This window comes from Mobula hypostoma, chromosome X2 (genome assembly GCF_963921235.1).
Source record: "Mobula hypostoma chromosome X2, sMobHyp1.1, whole genome shotgun sequence".
In the NCBI taxonomy this organism is placed as follows: domain Eukaryota; kingdom Metazoa; phylum Chordata; class Chondrichthyes; order Myliobatiformes; family Myliobatidae; genus Mobula; species Mobula hypostoma.
The window spans coordinates 49,562,686-49,581,353 of NC_086129.1; the positions used below are offsets into that span (position 1 = coordinate 49,562,686).

General features: G+C 41.4%; 1 protein-coding gene across 3 annotated transcripts; it reads left to right on the forward strand.

Annotated features, from left to right (window-relative positions):
- Positions 1-2,692: 2,692 nt before the first annotated feature.
- On the forward strand, positions 2,693-17,742 carry anapc13 (anaphase promoting complex subunit 13). Of its 3 annotated transcripts, none has more exons than XM_063038133.1 (3): positions 2,693-2,874; positions 3,540-3,647; positions 17,355-17,742. In XM_063038133.1, the coding sequence occupies exons 2-3, from the start codon at positions 3,549-3,551 to the stop codon at positions 17,478-17,480; spliced, it is 225 nt and encodes a 74-aa protein (XP_062894203.1). In that variant the 5' UTR covers positions 2,693-2,874; positions 3,540-3,548; the 3' UTR covers positions 17,481-17,742. The 3 variants fall into 3 exon arrangements, with proteins under 3 accessions (XP_062894203.1, XP_062894204.1, XP_062894205.1); XM_063038134.1 differs by lacking the exon at positions 2,693-2,874 and adding an exon at positions 2,890-2,933; XM_063038135.1 differs by lacking the exon at positions 2,693-2,874 and adding an exon at positions 2,922-3,010.
- The last annotated feature ends 926 nt before the right edge of the window (positions 17,743-18,668 follow it).

An 18,668-nucleotide genomic window follows, 5' to 3' on the forward strand; every position in this document is an offset into this window, starting at 1 on the left:
CTGAGGATGTTCTACGAGTCTGTGGTGGCCAGTGCTTTCATGTTTGCTGTTGTGTGCTGGGGCAGCAGGCTGAGGGTAGCAGACACCAACAGAATCAACAAACTCATTCGTAAGGCCAGTGATGTTGTGAGGATGGAACTGTCTCTGACGGTGGTGTCTGAAAAGAGGATGCTGTCCAAGTTGCATGCCATCTTGGACAATGTCTCCCATCTACTACATAATGTACTGGTTGGGCACAGGAGTACATTCAGCCAGAGACTCATTCCACCGAGATGCAACACAGAGCGTCATAGGAAGTCATTCCTGCCTGTGGCCATCAAACTTTACAACTCCTCCCTTGGAGGGTCAGACACCCTGAGCCAATAGGCTTGTACTGGACTTATTTTCCGGCACAATTTACATACTACTATTTAACTGTTTATGGTTTTATTACTATTTATTATTTATAGTGCAACTGTAACAAAAACCAATTTCCCCCGGGATCAATAAAGTATGACTAATATTAAACCGGTCCGCAGTGCAAAAAAGGTTGGGGACCCCTGCCCTAGACAATGAAATTGCATTTTTTTAACAGACACTTGAACTGTAGTGCTGAAGAACTGGAATGCTTTTCCAAAGTTAAGACTCCCTTTCATGTTTGTAGTTTTAGGGTTCCATAGTTTTTAATGACCGTGTCACTTTCAATTACACTCTCAGATCTCCATTCTTTACCTCTTTTAGAATTGTGCCCTCTTCTTTATATTGTCTCCCTGCTAATTTTTACCTACCCTCTCCTCCAGCCTTTCTGCATTCCCTTGAAGTCTACTGTTCTTGAAATGCCCCCTGCTTTCATGTTCTCCAAGTTTGGAATTGTAGGTCAATAAGTGATCTTAGTGCACACCCATTAGCAATACCACTATGCACTTCTAGCTAGACAACCAATCATTAATATACCAAACATGAGAAAATCTGCAAATGCTGGAAATTCAAGCAAGACACAAAATGCTGCTGAATGCAGCAGGCCAGGCAGCATCTATAGGAAGAGGTACAGTCGGTGTTTCAGGCTGAGACCCTTCGTCAGGACTAACTGAAAGAAGAGATAGAGATTTGAAAGTGGGAGGGGGAGTTTCAAAATGATAGGAGAAGACTGGAGCAGGAGGGTTGAAGCTAAGAGCTGGAAAGTTGATTGGGAAAACGGATACAGAGCTGGAGAAGGGAAAAAGTGTGTGTGTGTGGGGGGGGGAATAAATAAATAAGGGATGGGCTGAGGAGGGGCATTAACGGACATTAGAGAAGTCAATGTTCATGCCATCAGGTTGGAGGCTACCCAGACGGAATATAAGGTGTTGTTCCTCCAACCTGAGTGTGGCTTTATCTTTACAATAGAGGAGGCCGTAGATGGACATGTCAGAATGGGAATGGGATATGGAATTAAAATGTGTGGCCACTGGGAGATCCTGCTTTCTCTGGCGGACAGAGTGTAGGTGTTCAGCGAAACGATCTCCCAGTCTGCATCGGGTCTCGCCAATATATAGAAGGCCACATCAGGAGCACCGGACACAGTATATCACCCCAGCCAACTCACAGATGAAGTGTCGCCTCACCTGGAAGGACTGTCTGGGGCCCTGAACGGTGGTGAGGGAGGAAGTGTAAGGGCATGTGTAGCACTTGTTCCGCTTACAAGGATAAGTGCTGGGAGGGAGATCAGTGGGGAGGGATGGGGGGGGACGAATGGACAAGGGAGTTGTGTAGGGAGCAATCCCTGCAGAAAGCAGAGATGGCGGGAGGGAAAGATGTGCTTGGTGGTGGGATGCTGTTGGAGGTGGCGGAAGTTACGGAGAATAATATGTTGGACCCGGAGGCTGGTGGGGTGGTAGGTGAGGACCAGGGGAACCCTATTCCTAGTGGGGTGGCAGGAGGATGGAGTGAGAGCAGATGTACGTGAAATGGGGGAGATGCGTTTAAGAGCAGAGTTGATAGTGGAGGAAGGGAAGCCCCTTTCTTTAAAAAGGAAGACTTCTCCTTCGTCCTGGAATGAAAAGCCTCATCCTGAGAGCAGATGCGGCGGAGACGGAGGAATTGCGAGAAGGGGATGGCATTTTTTGCAAGAGACAGGGTGGGAAGAAGAATAGTCCAGATTAATATACCACTTGAGCTTTAATTTTCTATTTGTTAGCACAGCAGCAACCATTCTTTCGACCTCAGTATTAATGACTATTACGGAGCAATTTACTAAACCTTTGGTAAATCCGCATGCACTACAAGTGCATTTTCCTTTTTCAAAAAAAGATATATATCAATGTGCTTTTTTAGAAATCCATACAAGCTTTAGTTATTCATTCCACATTTGTCCAAGTGTTTTCTAATTCTGACCTTTACTGTCATTTCTGGGTAAATTTACCCAGATTAATTTGACCGGTTTGTAGTTGCTGGCTTTAAACTGTGCTCACTTTTGAACGAATGATTTAATGGAATGAGGGAATAGAAGCTTTGGACAATTGTTGTTTGTGATACGTAAAGACAGCAATACTGTTCTTCGTTTTTAACTGCCAACGTACTTCAACGTCCTTCCTGACAACGTTCTAATTTTTAAGACAATTTTTTAACCTTTGCACCCGCCTTCGACGTCATATCAAAGGCATAAAACCATGCAAACCAATGACTGAACAGGAAATTTTAATTTAACAACTGTAATAAAGAGAAAGTATAAACCACTTCCTGCAGGCCTTCCCTCTTTCTATCCCTCCACACTCCTACATTTTCATCTTCCCCCACCCTCATCTGTCCGCTTCCCTCCCTCCACCGCCAGCAAATGGGCACTGACCCCGGACCCTTTCTCCGGGTTTACTGGAGCAGTCGGATCTTTTACGGAGGACACAAGACATACTTCTGCCGGTGCGCGGAGGGGTTGGGGTGGTGGGAGGAAGAAGAAGAGGAAAGCTTCTTTTGGAATGGTGGGGAGGCGGTGGGAATGAGGAGGGGTGTAGTGAGGCATTGGGGTGAGGAGTTGGAGGGAGGGAGAGAGCGAAAGGTGAGAGTTTTGTGGTATGGAATGGGAGTGGTGAGGTGTGTCAAAATGTGAAGTGACTGTGGGTTAAGGAGATGGAAAAAATTCCAAATTAAATCCAGATGCATTTTTTAAAAAAACACATGACTTTGCAGACAAAAAACAACCTGCTGGAGGAACTCAGTGGGTCGAGCAACATCTTTGGAAGCAAAGGGATGTTCAGCGTTTCAGTCCTGATACAGAATCTTCACCTAAAACATTAACCAACACTGCCTCCATAGATGTTTCTCGACCTTCCTGAGTAACCTCAACACTTAATGTTATTGTTTTGCTCTGCTCGACCTTCCTGAGTAACCTCAACAATTAATGTTATTGTTTTGCTCTGGATTTCAGTATCTGTAGTCTCTTTTGTCTCCATATGGTTTTGCAGATGCTGGTTTTTGGGGTTTATCTGTTTGTTACTAAAGCTGGCCAGATGTGAAAATATTGGGGAAAAGGCTTCATTTGTGTTTGCTTGTCTATAATTCCAGAACTGTGTTATTGTGTTCTCCAGACTAGTTAAATGGACAGCGAGGTGCAGCGGGATGGCAGAATTCTGGACCTCATTGATGATGCATGGCGAGAAGATAAGCTACCGTATGAAGATGTGGAGATCCCACTGGTACGTATTATATTCAGATAAACTCTTGCATTTAAAAAGCCCTTTGGTGAGTCCAACACCTGTAATTGCTACTGAACTGCACTGTACTTCTCTTCATTTTCCCACATGTATGGAAAAGGGAAGACTAAGTGGAAATTACTGCCTTCTAGTTGAGAACATAGAATAGTACAGGCCCTTCAGCCCACGATGTTGTGCTGACCCATATAAAAGTAATCCATGATCAATGTAACCTTCCTTCACAGCCCATAACCCTCAAATGGAGCAAAAAAAACCCACTATGTTGGAAGTCTGAAACTAGAAACTGCTGAAAGCCTTCAGCAAGTCAGTGCCATTTGGAGAGAAATTAAGTCAATGTTTTAGAGATCAAGGGCCCTTCAGCAAAACTGGCAAAGTGACAAAATAAGTTTGCTTTAAGTTGTTGAGGTATGGAGTTGAAGATTGTCTTTGATCGGATGCAAGCTGGTTTGATAGGGACAGCATGGTAGTGTAGCAGTTAGTGGGTTCGAATCCTACTACTGTCTGCAAGGAATTTGTACGTTCTCCCCTTGACTGTGTGGATTTCCTCTGGGTGCTCCTGTTTCCTTCCACATTCCAAAGACAACTTACTAACCATAATAATATATGGGAATGCTATGTTGGCACCACAAGCATTTGCAACACTTGTGTGCTGATCCCAGTACATCCTTGGACTGTAAGATCAATCAGATCATTCCTTCCCACAAAGCCCTCCATTTTCCTTTCAACCACGTGCCTATCTAAGAGTCTCTTAAATGTCCCTAATGTATTCGCCTCTACCACCACCTCTGGCACCTCGTTCCATGCACCCATCAGAATCAGGTTTAATATCAGTGGTATATGTAATGAAATTTGCTTTTTTTGTGGCAGCAGTACATTGCAATACATAGTCAGAGAAAACTATAAATTACAGTAAGTATATATGAAAAAAAATACAAGCAATGGAAAAAGAGAGGGAAAAATACCGAAGAAGTCTTCACAGGTTCATTGCCCATTCAGAAATCACCTGAACAATAGTAATACTTATGTCAGGCTGCTGTTTATTGATTACAGGTCAGCATTCAACACGATCAGTACTAATCATCAAAATCTGGATTTCTATACCTCCCTCTGCAACTGGATCCTTCACTTCCTCACTGGGAGATCACAGTATGAGTGGATCAGAAATAACATGTCCTCCTCGCTGACAATCAACACTGGTGCACCTCAAAGTTGTGTGCTTAGCTCACTGCTCTTAGTGTTTTTTAAAGAAAAGACTACCTCTGACATCCATCCTATACTTTCCTCCAATCACCTTAACATTATTCCCTCTCAAACTAGCCGTTTCCACCCTGGGAAAATGTCGCTGGCTGAGTACTCAATTTACGCTTCTTATCATAGATTCAACAGGGTGTAGGGTGTTGGGTGTGCTGGAATATTTCAGATTTGAGAGACGGGATGGGGTGTCTTTGTTTTCTTTACAGCAGACAAAACTGGAGCACCTGATTGAGATTCAGATCCAGATTTATTTATCAAGTGTACACCAAAATATATAGTGAAATTTGTTGTTGGCGTTGCCAAACAATACACCCAAGGATGTGCTGGGGGCTACACATTTCACAGCTAACAACAATGAGGTACACTGAGAGGGGCATAGATGGGATCATTGGAAACTTTTCTCCTTGGTAAAGTTGCAAGTAAACAGGGATGGGTAAGGAGGTAAGGGGTTGGAGGTTTTGAGGGGAGATTTGAAGATGATTTTGTTCAGCTAGAGGCTGGTTGAAATCTGGAATATATTTCCTGAGGGGAATACTGTAGATGAAAACTTCCACAGAAAAGGTACTGAGAGTCAGTCATAGAAAACTACAGCGCAGAAACAGGCCCTTCAGCCCTTCTAGTCTGTGCTCTTTCAATATTTTTATTAATATAAATTACTTGAATACAAATACAAAATTCATAAGGATACAAGTAATATGAATTACATTACATTTAAATCACAGTAATATGATCACAGTATCCCATGTTCCAAATCAATCATGTAGAAAAAAAAGATTGAATCATGAAATGAAATAAAATAATTTCATTTTATTAAAAAAAATCTACTCCCACTACCAAAATGAGCTGGTTGGTTCAAAAAAAAAGAGAAGAAAAAAAACCTTACTGTATAATAATATAATAATAATGGCTCAGATCCATACTTTTTAATAACAGTTCAAAGATAATGAAAATAATTCAGAAAGGGTCCCCATAACATTAGAACATCATGTTTAGAATCAGAAATCGAACAACGAATCTTCTCTAGATTAAGGCATAACATAACATCAGATAGCCATTGGGCATGAGTGGGCGGGGTGGCCTCCTTCCACTTGAGCAAGATCGCCCTCCTGGCCGTAAGAGACATAAAGGCCAATACCCACAAATTAGATGGCTTCAGTTTTGTAGCACTATCCTCAACAATACCAAACATGGCAGTCAAGGGATTGGGCTTAAAAATAACATTGAAAAGTACAGAAAAAGTTTGAAATACATCTTTCCAGAATTTTTCAAGGCTCGGACATGTCCAAAACACATGAATTAGTGTGGCCACTCCATTAGTACATCTATCACAGTAAGGGGAAATATCTGCGTAGAAACGAGAGGGCTTGTCTTTAGACATATGAATTCTATGTACCACTTTGAATTGTAATAAGAATGATGAGCACATAATGATGAAGAATTAATCAATTTTAAAATAATCTTCCAGCTCTCTTCGGATATGAAAATCTGTAAATCCTTTTCCCAGTCTCCTTTAATTTTATCTAAAAAGGCCTTTTTCAGTCCCAACAGCAGACTGTAAATATAAGATATTGAACCATTGTCAAAGGGTTTCAGGTTAAAAATTGTATCTATTTATTCTTATCTGAACTTGTAGGAAATGTATGTAATTGAGATCTTAAAAAAACTCTAATCTGTAAGTATCAAAAAAAGTGGGTATTGGAAAGGTTAAATCTCATTGAAAGTTGCACTAAAGAAGAGGGATTCCCTCCATCAAACAAATCCTGAAACCGTTTAATACCCAATCTATCCCATTCTTTAAAAGATGAGTCAATTATAGATGGTTTAAAAAAAAATTATAAAAGATGGGACTCGAGAGTGAGAATCTCAGTAAACCAAAATGTTTTCTAAACTGTACCCAAATCCTCAAAGTATGTTTGACCACCATATTGTCAATTAGTTTATTTAAAGATAAAGGAAGAGAGGATCCAAGTAAAGAAATAATGGAAAATTTCATAACAAAGTTGACTTCCAAAGAGACCCATATAGGACAATTCTCATGGTTAATGTAATATATCCAGAACATAATATTTCATATATTAACTGCCCAATAATATAACTTAAAATTGGGTAAGGCAAAACCTCCATTCTGTTTGGTTTTTTGAAGGTGAGCTTTATTTATTCGAGGTTTTTTATTCTTCCATATATAGGAAGAAAAAATTGAATCCAAAGAGTCAAAAAAAGATTCAGGAATAAGAACAGGCACAGCTTGAAAAAGGTATATGAATTTAGGTAAGATATTCATTTTAATAGAATTAATTCAGCCAGTCAGTGATAAAGAGAGAGGCGATCGATTAGAAAGTGTTTTTTTAACATAATTCATTAAAGTTAAAAAATTTTCCTTAAATCTTTATAGTTCTTAGTAATTGTTACTCCTAAATACATAAATTGTTTTCTTAAAATTTTAAAAGGAAGGTTAGTATCAGTTGGTATTAAATTGTTTAAAGGAAACAGTTACACAGGAGGAATTCTGCAGATGCTGGACATTCAAGCAACACACATCAAAGTTGCTGGTGAACGCAGCAGGCCAGGCAGCATCTCTAGGAAGAGGTACAGTCGACGTTTCAGGCCGAGACCCTTTGTCAGGACTAACTGAAGGAACAGTTAGTAAGAGATTTGAAAGTGGGAGTGGGAGTGGGAGGGGGAGGGGGAGATCCAAAATGATAGGAGAAGACAGGAGGGGGAGGGATGGAACCAAGAGCTGGACAGGTGATTGGCAAAAGGGATATGAGAGGATCATGGGACAGGAGGCCCAGGGAGAAGGAAGGGGGGGGGGAACCCAGAGGATGGGCAAGGGGTATAGTGAGTCGGCTGGGGTGGTATACTGCGTCCAGTGCTCCCGATGTGGCCTTCTATATATTGGTGAGACCCGACGCAGACTGGGAGATCGTTTCGCTGAACACCTACGCTCTGTCCGCCAGAGAAAGCAGGATCTGCCAGTGGCCACACATTTTAATTCCAAGTCCCATTCCCATTCTGATGTGTCTATCCACGGCCTCCTCTACTGTAAAGATGAAGCCACTCTCAGGTTGGAGGAACAACGCCTTATATTCTGTCTGGGTAGTCTCCAACCTGATGGCATGAACATTGACTTCTCAAACTTCCGCTAATGCCCCACCTCCCCCTCGTACCCCATCCGTTATTTATTTATTTATATACATACATTCTTTCTCTCTCTCTCCTTTTTCTCCCTCTGTCCCTCTGACTATACCCCTTGCCCATACTCTAGGTTTCCCCCCCCCCACCCCTTTCCTTCTCTCTGGGCCTCCTGTCCCATGATCCTCTCATACCCCTTTTGCCAATCACCTGTCCAGCTCTTGGCTCCATCCCTCCCCCTCCTGTCTTCTCCTATCATTTGGGATCTCCCCCTCCCACTCCCACTCCCACTTTCAAATCTCTTACTAGCTCTTCCTTCAGTTAGTCCTGACGAAGGGTATCGGCCCGAAACGTCGACTGTACCTCTTCCTACAGATGCTGCCTGGCCTGCTGCGTTCACCAGCAACTTTGATGTCTGTTGCTTGAAGGAAACATTTCACTCTTATGTAAATTTAATTTATATCCTGAGAACTGACTAAAATTAGTAAACGGAACACAAATGATAAAGAGGTTGTAACATTAGATATAAAAAGCAATAAGTCATCAGCATAGAGCGACACCTTATGAATAGTACTGTAAACACAAAATACTCTGCAGATGCTGAGGTCAAAGCAACACTCACAACACGCTGGAGGAACTCAGCAGGTCAGCAGCATCCGTGGAAATGATCAGTCAACGTTTTGGGCCGGAACCCTCTGTCAGGACTGTAGGGGGAAGGGGCAGAGGCCCTATAAAGAAGGTGGGGGGAGGGTGGGAAGGAGAAGGCTGGTAGGTTCCAGGTGAAAAACCAGTAAGGGGAAAGATAAAGGGGTGGGGGAAGGGAAGCAGGGAGGGGACAGGCAGGAAAGGTGAAGAAGGAATAGGGGAAAGCACAATGGGTAGTAGAAGAAGGCGGAACCATGAGGGAGGTGATAGGCAGCTGGGGGAGGGGGCAGAGTGACATAGGGATAGGAGAAGGGAGAGGGAGGGAATTACCGGAAGTTGGAGAATTCAATGTTCATACCAAGGGGCTGGAGACTACCTAGACGGTATATGAGGTGTTGCTCCTCCAGCCTGAGTTTAGCCTCATCATGGCAGTAGAGGAGGCCATGTATGGACATATCCGAATGTGAATGGGAAGCAGAGTTGAAGTGGGTGGCAACTGAGAGATCCTGCCTGTTGTGGCGGATGGAGTGGAGGTGCTCGACGAAGCGATCCCCCAATCTGTGTCGGGCTTCACTGATGTAGAGGAGGCCGCACCGGGAGCACCGGATGCAATAAATGACCCCAACAGACTCACAAGTGAAGTGTTGCCTCACCTGGAAGGACTGTTTGGGGCCCTGAATGGTGGCAAGAGAGGAGCAGTAGGGGCAGGTGTAGGACTTACACTTACAGGGATAAGTGCCGGATGGGAGATCCGTGGGGAAGGATGTGTGGATCAGGGAGTCGCGGAGGGACCGATCCCTGCAGAAAGCAGATAGGGAAAGACGTGCTTAGTGGTGGGATCCTGTTGAAGATGGTGGAAGTTGCGGAGGATAATGTGCTGGATCCGGAGGCTGGTGGGGTGGTAGGTGAGGACAAGGGGAACTCTTTCCCTGTTGTGGTGGGAGGATGGGGTGAGGCCTGAAGTGCAGGAAATGGAGGAGATGCGGGTGAGGGCATCATTGATGATGGCAGAAGGGAAACCACAATCCTTAAAGCAAGAGGACATTTGAGATGTCCTGGAACGGGAAACCTCATCCTGGGAGCAGATGAGGCGGAGGAACTGGGAATAGGGAATGGCATTTTTGCATGTGGCAGGGTGGGAAGAGGTATAGTCGACGCTTTATGAATAGTACCTCTCATTAAAATGCCAGTAATCCCTTTAGACTCTCGAAAAGTAATTGCTAAGGGTTCCAATATCAAATCAAAAAGCAGAGGGCTCAAAGGACAACCTTGTCTAGTCCCACGTTGGAGTTTAAAGGGTTTAGAATTCTGAAGATTAGTAAGAACCTAAGCGGAGGGAAATAAATAAAGTAATTTAATCCAATGAATAAAATTAGGTCCAAAATTAAATTTTTCTAAGGATGTAAAAAGATTATTCCATTCAACTCTGCAAAGGCCTTCTCCGCATCCAAAGATATCACACGTTCCAATACTTCCTTAGATGGAGAATGCATAACATTTAACAAATGCCGTATATTAAAATAGGAATATCGATTTTTCATAAATCCTGTCTGATCATCCGAAACTATAGAAGATATAATATTTTCAAGTCTGCGAGCCAACACTTTAGATAAAATTTTAAGTTCTGGTCACCGAATTATAGGAAAGATGTCAATAAAATTGAGAGAGTACAGAGGAGGTTTACTAAAATGTTGCCTGGGTTTAATCTAAGTTATAGAGAAAGGTTGAACAAGTTAGGTCTTTTTTCTTTGGAGCGTAGAAGGTTGAGGGGGGACTTGATAGAGGTGTTTAAAATTATGAGGGGGATAGATAGAGTTGACATGGATAGGCTTTTTCCATTGAGAATGGGGGAGATTCAAACAAGAGGACATGAGTTGAGAGTTAAAGGGCAAAAGTTTAAGGGTAACATGAGGGGGAACTTCTTTACTCAGACAGTGGTAGCTGTGTGGAACGAGCTTCCAGCAGAAGTGGTTGAGGCAGGTTCGATGTTGTCGTTTAAAGTTAAATTGGATAGATATATGGAGAGGAAAGGAATGGAAGGTTATGGGCTGAGTGCAGGTCGGTGGAACTAGGTGAGAGTAAGAGTTCGGCACGGACTAGAAGGGCCGAGATGGCCTTTTTCCGTGCTGTAATTGTTATATGGTTATCAAAATTGAGTAAAGGGATAGGTCTATACGAAGCTTATTCAGTAGGATTCTTATTCTTTTTGAGAATAAGTGAAATGGAAGCTTTGTGAAAAGACTGTGGTAATCTTCCTACCTTAAAGGAATCTGTAAGGGTAGAACATAAATGTGGTATAAGCAAGGAGGAAAAAGCCTTATAAAACTTTCCAGAGAATCCATCGGGTCCTGGGGATTTCCCAGAATGCAACTCTCGAATAGCCTGAGCAATTTCCTCCTGGGAAATAGGTTGATCCAATTGCCTACGATCATCTATTGAAAGACTAGGAATATTTAATTGATCTAAAAAATATTCATTGCAATATTATCATTAACAGAGTCAGAACTATACAATTTGGAATAAAATTCCCTAAAAGTGTCATTAATTTCAAAGTGGTCAGTTGCCATGTCCCCATTAATTTTACGTATTTCTTTAATTTGCCACTTGGCTATAAATGGCTTCAATTGATTAGCCAGTAGCTTACCAGTTTTATCTCCGTGAATGTAAAATTGACTTCTATCTATTAAAAGCTGGCTTTCAATTGGATACGTTACAAGAAGATCATATTTAGTTTTGGTTTCAATATGTCTCTTATAAGTTTCAGGATTGAGTACCGAAGCATATTTATGATACAGTTGTTTTAACTGATTAGCTAGTTCATTTCTCTCTTTGTTAACTTTTTTAATGATGTTTGCAGTATAAGAAATAATTTAACCCTGGATATATGCTTTAAAAGTATCTCATATAATAAGACTAGACGTCTCTTCCAATGTATTTTCTGCAACAAAAAAAAGAGTAATTTGATTCTCCATAAATTTTAAGAAGTCCTCATTGGATAACAGAGTTAAATTAAATCGCCAATATCTACTCACAGGGATAGGACCAGGAAGATTTAAAGATAGAAGTACAGGAGAGTGGTCAGAAATAGCAATCTCTTTATATTCGATCGATCGAACCAATGGAATCATTTGACTGTCAATAAAAAAATAATCAATCCTGGTATAAGAATGATGGACATGAGAGAAAAAAGAATACTCCCTGTCCGTCCGATGAGGAAAACACCAAGCATCAACTCTACCACATTTAGTTAGAAAGGATTGGATAAACAAAGCTGATTTATTAAGTGTGGCTGGTTTGACAGACGAGTGATCTAATACTGGATCTAACCAGCAGTTAAAATCTCCTCCCTTCACAAGAGAGTAAGTACACAAATCTGGCAAAAATGAAAATAGACGTTCAAGAAGTCCTGAATCGTCTACGTTGGGGGCATATACATTAGCAAAAATAATCAATTTACTGTCTAAACTCCCTGATCCAATAACAAATTGACCATTAGGATCCGAAACAACTTTATGCTGAACAAAGGAAACTATTATCTACAAAAATCGAAACTCCAGGCGATTTTGTATTAAACGAAGAATGGAATTGCATACCCTTCCACCGAGTTAAAAAAAACGTAAGCTATCACAGCTGCTTATGTGCGTTTCTTAAGACCATAAGACAAAGGAGCAGAAGTAGGCCATTCGGCCTATTGAGTCTGCTCCGCCATTTTATCATGAGCTGATCCATTCTCCTATTTAGTCCCACTCCCCGGCCTTCTCACCATAACCTTAGATGCCCTGGCTACTCAGATACCTGTCAATCTCTGCCTTAAATACACCCAATGACTTGGCCTCCACTGCCGCCTGTGGCAACAAATTCCATAGATTCACCACCCTCTGACTAAAAAAATTTCTTCGCATTTTTGTTTTGAATGGGCGCCCTTCAATCCTTAGGTCATGCCCTCTCGTACTAGACTCCCCCATCATGGGAAACAACTTTGCCACATCCACTCTGTCCGTGCCTTTCAACATTCAAAATGTTTCTATGAGGTCTCCCCTCATTCTTCTAAACTCCAAGGAATACAGTCCAAGTGCGGACAAACGTTCCTCATATGTTAACCCTCTCATTCCCGGAATCATTCTAGTGAATCTTCCCTGTACCCTCTCCAACGTCAGCACATCCTTTCTTAAATAAGGAGACCAAAACTGCCCACAGTACTCCAAGTGAGGTCTCACCAGCGCCTTATAGAGCCTCAACATTACATCCCTGCTCCTATACTCTATTCCTCTAGAAATGAATGCCAACATTGCATTCGCCTCCTTCGCTACTGGCTCAACCTGGAGGTTAACTTTAAGGGTATCCTGTACGAGGACTCCCAAGTCCCGTTGCATCTCAGAACTTTGAATTCTTTCCCCATTTAAATAATAGTCTGCCCTTTTATTTTTTCTGCCAAAGTGCATAACCATACACTTCCCAACATTGTACTTCATTTGCCACTTCTCTGCCCATTCTTCCAATCTATCCAAGTCTTTCTGTAGACTCTCCATTTCCTCAGCACTACCGGCCCCTCCACCTATCTTCGTATCGTCAGCAAACTTAGCCACAAAGCCATCTATTCCATAATCCAAATCGTTGATGTACAATGTAAAAAGACGCGGCCCCAACACTGATCCCTGTGGAACACCACTGGTAACCGGCAGCCAACCAGAATAGGATCCCTTCATTCCCACTCTTTGTTTCCTGCCAATCAGCCAACGCTCTATCCACGTATGTAACTTTCCTGTAATTCCATGGGCTCTTATCTTGTTAAGTAGCCTCATGTGTGGCACCTTGTCAAAGGCCTTCTGAAAATCCAAATATACAACATCCACTGCATCTCCCTTGTCTAGCCTACTGGTAATTTCCTCAAAAAATTGTAATAGGTTTGTCAGGCAGGATTTTCCTTTAAGGAATCCATGTTGAGTTCTGCCCATCTTGTCATATGCCTCCAGGTACTCTGTAACCTCATCCTTGACAATCGACTCCAACAACTTCCCAACCACCGATGTCAAGCTAACAGGTCTATAATTTCCTTTTTGCTTCCTTGCCCCCTTCTTAAATAGCGGAGTGACATTTGCAATCTTCCAGTCTTCCGGAACCATGCCAGAATCTATCAACTTTTGAAAGATCATCGCTAATGCCTCCACAGTCTCCACAGCTACTTCCTTCTGAACACGCGGGTGCATTCCATCTGGTCCAGGAGATTTATCTACCTTTAACCTATTCAGCTTCCTGAGTACTTCCTCTGTCGTAATTGTGACTGCGCACACTTCTCTTCCCTGCCACCCTTGAGTGTCCGGTATCCTGCTGTCTTCCTCAGTGAAGACTGATGCAAAATACTTGTTCAGTTCCTCTGCCATCTCCTCATCTCCCATTACAATTTCTCCAGCATCATTTCTATCGGTCCTGTATCTACTCTCACCTGTCTTTTACTCTTTATATACTTGAAAAAGCTTTTAGTATCCTTTTTGATATTATTTGCTAGCTTCCTTTCATAGTTAATCTTTTCTCTCTTAATGACCTTGGTTTCCTTTTGTAAGGTTTTAAAAACTTCCCAAACCTCTGCCTTCCCACTAATTTTTGCTTCCTTGTATGCCCTCTCCTGTGCTTTAACTTTGGCTTTGACTTCTCTTGTCAACCACGGTTGCATCCTTTTTCCACTTGAAAATTTCTTCTTTTTTGGAATATACCTGTCTTGCACATTCCTCATTTCTCGCATAAACTCCAGCCACTGCTGCTCTGCCGTCCTTCCCACCAATGTCCCTTTCCAGTCAACTTTGGCCAGTTCCTCTCTCATGCCACTGTAATTTCCTTTACTCCACTGAAATACCGACACATCAGATTTCGGCTTCTCTTTTTCTAATTTCACAGTGAACTCAATCATGTTATGATCACTGCCTCCTAAGGGTTCCTTCACCTCAATCTCTCTAATCACCTCCAGTTCATTACACAATACCCAATCCAGTACAGCCCATCCCCTAGTGGGCTCAACAACAAGCTGTTTTAAAAAGCCATCTCGCAGACATTCTACAAATTCTCTCTCTTGAGATCCAGTGCTGACCTGTAAGAAGTTGTAAGAAAATAATGGGTGCTTTTAATTTTTTAATATAAGCAAACACTTTGTTCCTTTTAATGGGGTGATTCAGGCCTTTCACATTCAAACTAAATAAGTTAATATTTCGAACCACTTTAAATACAAATCATCATGTAATTAAAAGATCTGGCCATAAATTATTAAAACTAGAAAGCAAACCGTAAGGTAAGGTAGTCAAACAGACAATCATATAATCAACCCAACATAGCTCCCAGAGAGAAATAGGCCCTAGCCCCACCCTCACCCAAAGCCAGAAGGCTGACCAATAGACAGTCAGTGAGCTAACAACTAAAAAGTTCCCTCCCCAAAAATTCCTGTTGACAGAAACTCCGGCCCTTCAAGGTCAATTATGTCCCTACCAAGACACAACATAAAAAGAAAAGTAACTCAGTATTCGAAAATGTAAAAGGATCAATTTAAACAAATTCAAAGAAAGCTATATTAAAATAAAGCCTCATAAAGGGATATAATAAAAAAGTATCAAAAATATATGAACAGCCAAAATATAAACTTATTGAAACCTTATTTCAAATTCACATTAACAGAAGAAAAAATAGATCAAAATAAGAAATATGACAGTTTTAGACTTTAGCCTTCGCAAACTCTTTTGTGTCTTCAACCAGCTTTATTCTTTTTTGCAATCCGTTATTCAAAACAATAGTCAGACGGGCGGGAAACCGAAGGGATAGTTTAAATCCTTTATTGTAAAGTTTCATACGATCAGTCATAACTTCAGGCGAATAGACCTCCACAAATCTGACCGTGTGACCGTGGAAATTGATCATTCCTTGTTGATGGGTATGGTGAATTAGAAGGTCCTTGATACGAAATTCATGAAAACTTAGAATGACTGACCTGGGTCTCGCTGCCGACGACAATGGCTTCGAAGTCGGCGAGCGATATGCTTGATCGAGCTTCGGCTCAGAAATGAATAAAACAGGAAATAGCTGCTTCAGAAAGTTTGCAAAGAACTTCGTAGGGTCAGCGCCTTCAGTTGATTCTTCAAGACCCAGAACTCGCAAATTATTTCTCCTGTTTCTATTTCTAGATTGATAATCCTTTTCATCATTTTTTCATTGGATAAAGATAACTCTTTGCAGAGTTTAATTGTATTTTCAACATCCTCTTCAAGTATCACCAGCTTTGCAGTATTTTCCTGAATTTTATTCTCATGCTCAGTTAAAGTTTGTTGGATTATATCCAATTTGCCACTAAGTTGTTGAAACTCCTCAGAAAATTCTGACTTTTGCGGTTTAAGGAAGTCACTGATTGAATCCAAAGTGACTGGGGATTCATCTTCTGTTTCCCTTTCTTTTGCAGAGGCTTTTGTTATTTTTCCAGCCATAGTAGAGCAGTATTAAAGTATTATAATAAGATTTTAAAAAACTGGTAGGAGACAATAAAGTAAATAGGATAGGAGCAATCAAATGATGTTACTCCATCAGCTGCCAACAGAGCTCTGATCTAGGTTGTGCTAGACAATTAGTCTACCTAGTCCCATCGACCTTGACCATAGGCCTCCATACCCCTCCCATCCATTAACCTATTCAAACTTCTCTTAAACGTTGAAATCTAAATCGTTTCCACCATTTGCACTGGCATTTGAAACAAGAGGACATTGAAGGCGCAGGGTCTACTGCTGGAAAATGAGATGAGTGATGCTTGGTACAGACACAGTGAATCAGAGGAGCTATTTCTGTGCCCATGGCTGAAAGAGGTTCTAAAAATACTCTGAATATTTAAGGAATGGATTCAAGAGCTGCAATTGTCATACATTCCTGCCTGGTGTAAAAATGCAGTTGAGGGCTGAAGGTCAAGTCAGCGAGAATGGGTTAGGGACTGAAGGTTGGAGGTGTGATGTCTACGAGTTTCGAACCAAGCGGTGGGAACCTGGAGGGGGCCTGTCCTGGAGTTGGAGACCTGTCTATGGGAGGGTGGGAAAGGGGCTTGTTTTCCTGTTTTTGTTTTGTACGTTTACATAATTTGATGTACCTGTGATAAATCTGAATCTGTATCTAAGGAATACAGATAGGTTAGGTTGGCAAATGGAGTATAGTGTGGGAAAATGAGGTTATTCACTTTGGAAGGAAGAACTTTTTAAAAATTACTTAACTCGAGAGCCACAAGATGGGATAAGTCAGTGCTGCATTGAATTCCAAATCTCCGACTGCAGAATGAAAAGTCAGAACTTTCATGTTATTTTGTAGTTACCATGATGGAATACTGATGCACAAATTCAATTTCATCTTTGAAAAATCTCATTGCAGTTTGTCTCTGCAAGCTTTTAAACTGGTAGGTAATGTGTAAGTCTCTAACGGTACACATTAGAGACTTACACAGGTACTCTAATTCATGGGGTTAATGTTTTTCTGTTGTAATTCTCATTAGATAGAAGTTCATAATGAAGTCTATCTCTAGCTGGTACTGTAGTACATGGACAAGCTTAATTCCCTCTGGAGATTAAGTAAATCAAAGAGCTCATTAGTATGCATCTCAGAAAAATGATGGTTTTTGTAACTCCTGCATTTATTTTCCTTTCACAGAGTGAACTTCCAGAACCCGAGCAGGATAATGGCGGAACTACTGAATCAATCAATGAACAAGACATGAAATGGAGTGACTTAGCTTTACAAAACTTGCATGAAAATACTCCATCGGCAGGAAGCTAGCTACTGGCAGCATTGGTACCAACATAGCAACAGGCTTTATTTATATATTCTTTCCAAAGAGCAGGTGTCAACATTTTCACATGCTTAAAGTCCATATCATTGAAATTAAATTGCAGACATGGCATATCGAAGCAAGAATTATACAACTACAGTAATAGTATTTATGGACAATGAAATGCTGAGCTGATAGAATAATGGAACAGTGTATAATCATTGATTTTTTTTTAATTCATTAAAGAAAGTTTATATTCATTATATAGAAGTACTGGTGGAGTATCTCATTTGCAAGCACTGATAATTCTGGCACACAATCATTTCATGCTATGTACAACTTAATTTGTAAATAATTAATGCTCTGATCTTGCAAACATTTAAGTTTTTAATAATTTCCTTTAGCCTTTTTTGGTGTCATTGCCAATTAAATGGACTCTGAAAACTTGCACTCATTCCTCAATCGCGCTTTATTTACTTGTGCACAAAGAGAACAGCATGGCCATGTTACCAAACTGTTCTAGAGTCTGATACGGAATTGACTAGCAGTTACAGATTGTATATGTTCAAATTCTTTATTTGGAACATCAGTCACCATTCACAATGCAGGTGTTGAAAGTCAATAGAAACTATAAGCTGACAACTTATGATACTTAAAGACCATACGATATGGGAGCAGAATTAGGCCAGCTGGCCCATGAATCTGCTCCACCATTCAATCATTGCTGATCCCCTTTTTTAAAATCTCCTCCTCAACCCCAGTTCCTGGCCTTCTCCCCGTAACGTTTGATGCCATGTCCAATCACGAACCTATCAATCTCTGTCTTAAATACACCCAACGACCTGGCCTCCACGGCTGCAAACGGCAACAAATTCACCACCCTTTGGCTAAAGAAATTTCTCTGCATCTCTGTTTTGAAAGGGCGCCCCTCTATCCTGAGGCTGTACCCTCTTGTCCCAGACTCTCACACCATGGGAAACATTCTTTCCACATCTACTCTGTCTAGGCCTTTCAACTTTCGAAAGGTTTCAATGAGATCCCCCCCTCATCCTTCTGAATTCCAGCAAGTACAGACCCAGAGCCATCAAAAATCCCTAGTATGACAACCCCTTCATTCCTGGAATCATCCTTGTGAACCTCCTCTGGACCCTCTCCAATGCCAGCACATCTCTTCTAAGATGAGGGGCTCAAAACTG

Bases quoted from the DNA above. Each gene is read 5' to 3' on its own strand.
- anapc13 (XM_063038133.1), top strand. From the start codon at position 3,549: ATGGACAGCGAGGTGCAGCGGGATGGCAGAATTCTGGACCTCATTGAT. The intron at 3,648-17,354 runs GTACGTATTATA...TTCCTTTCACAG, and splicing joins AAGATGTGGAGATCCCACTG to AGTGAACTTCCAGAACCCGA.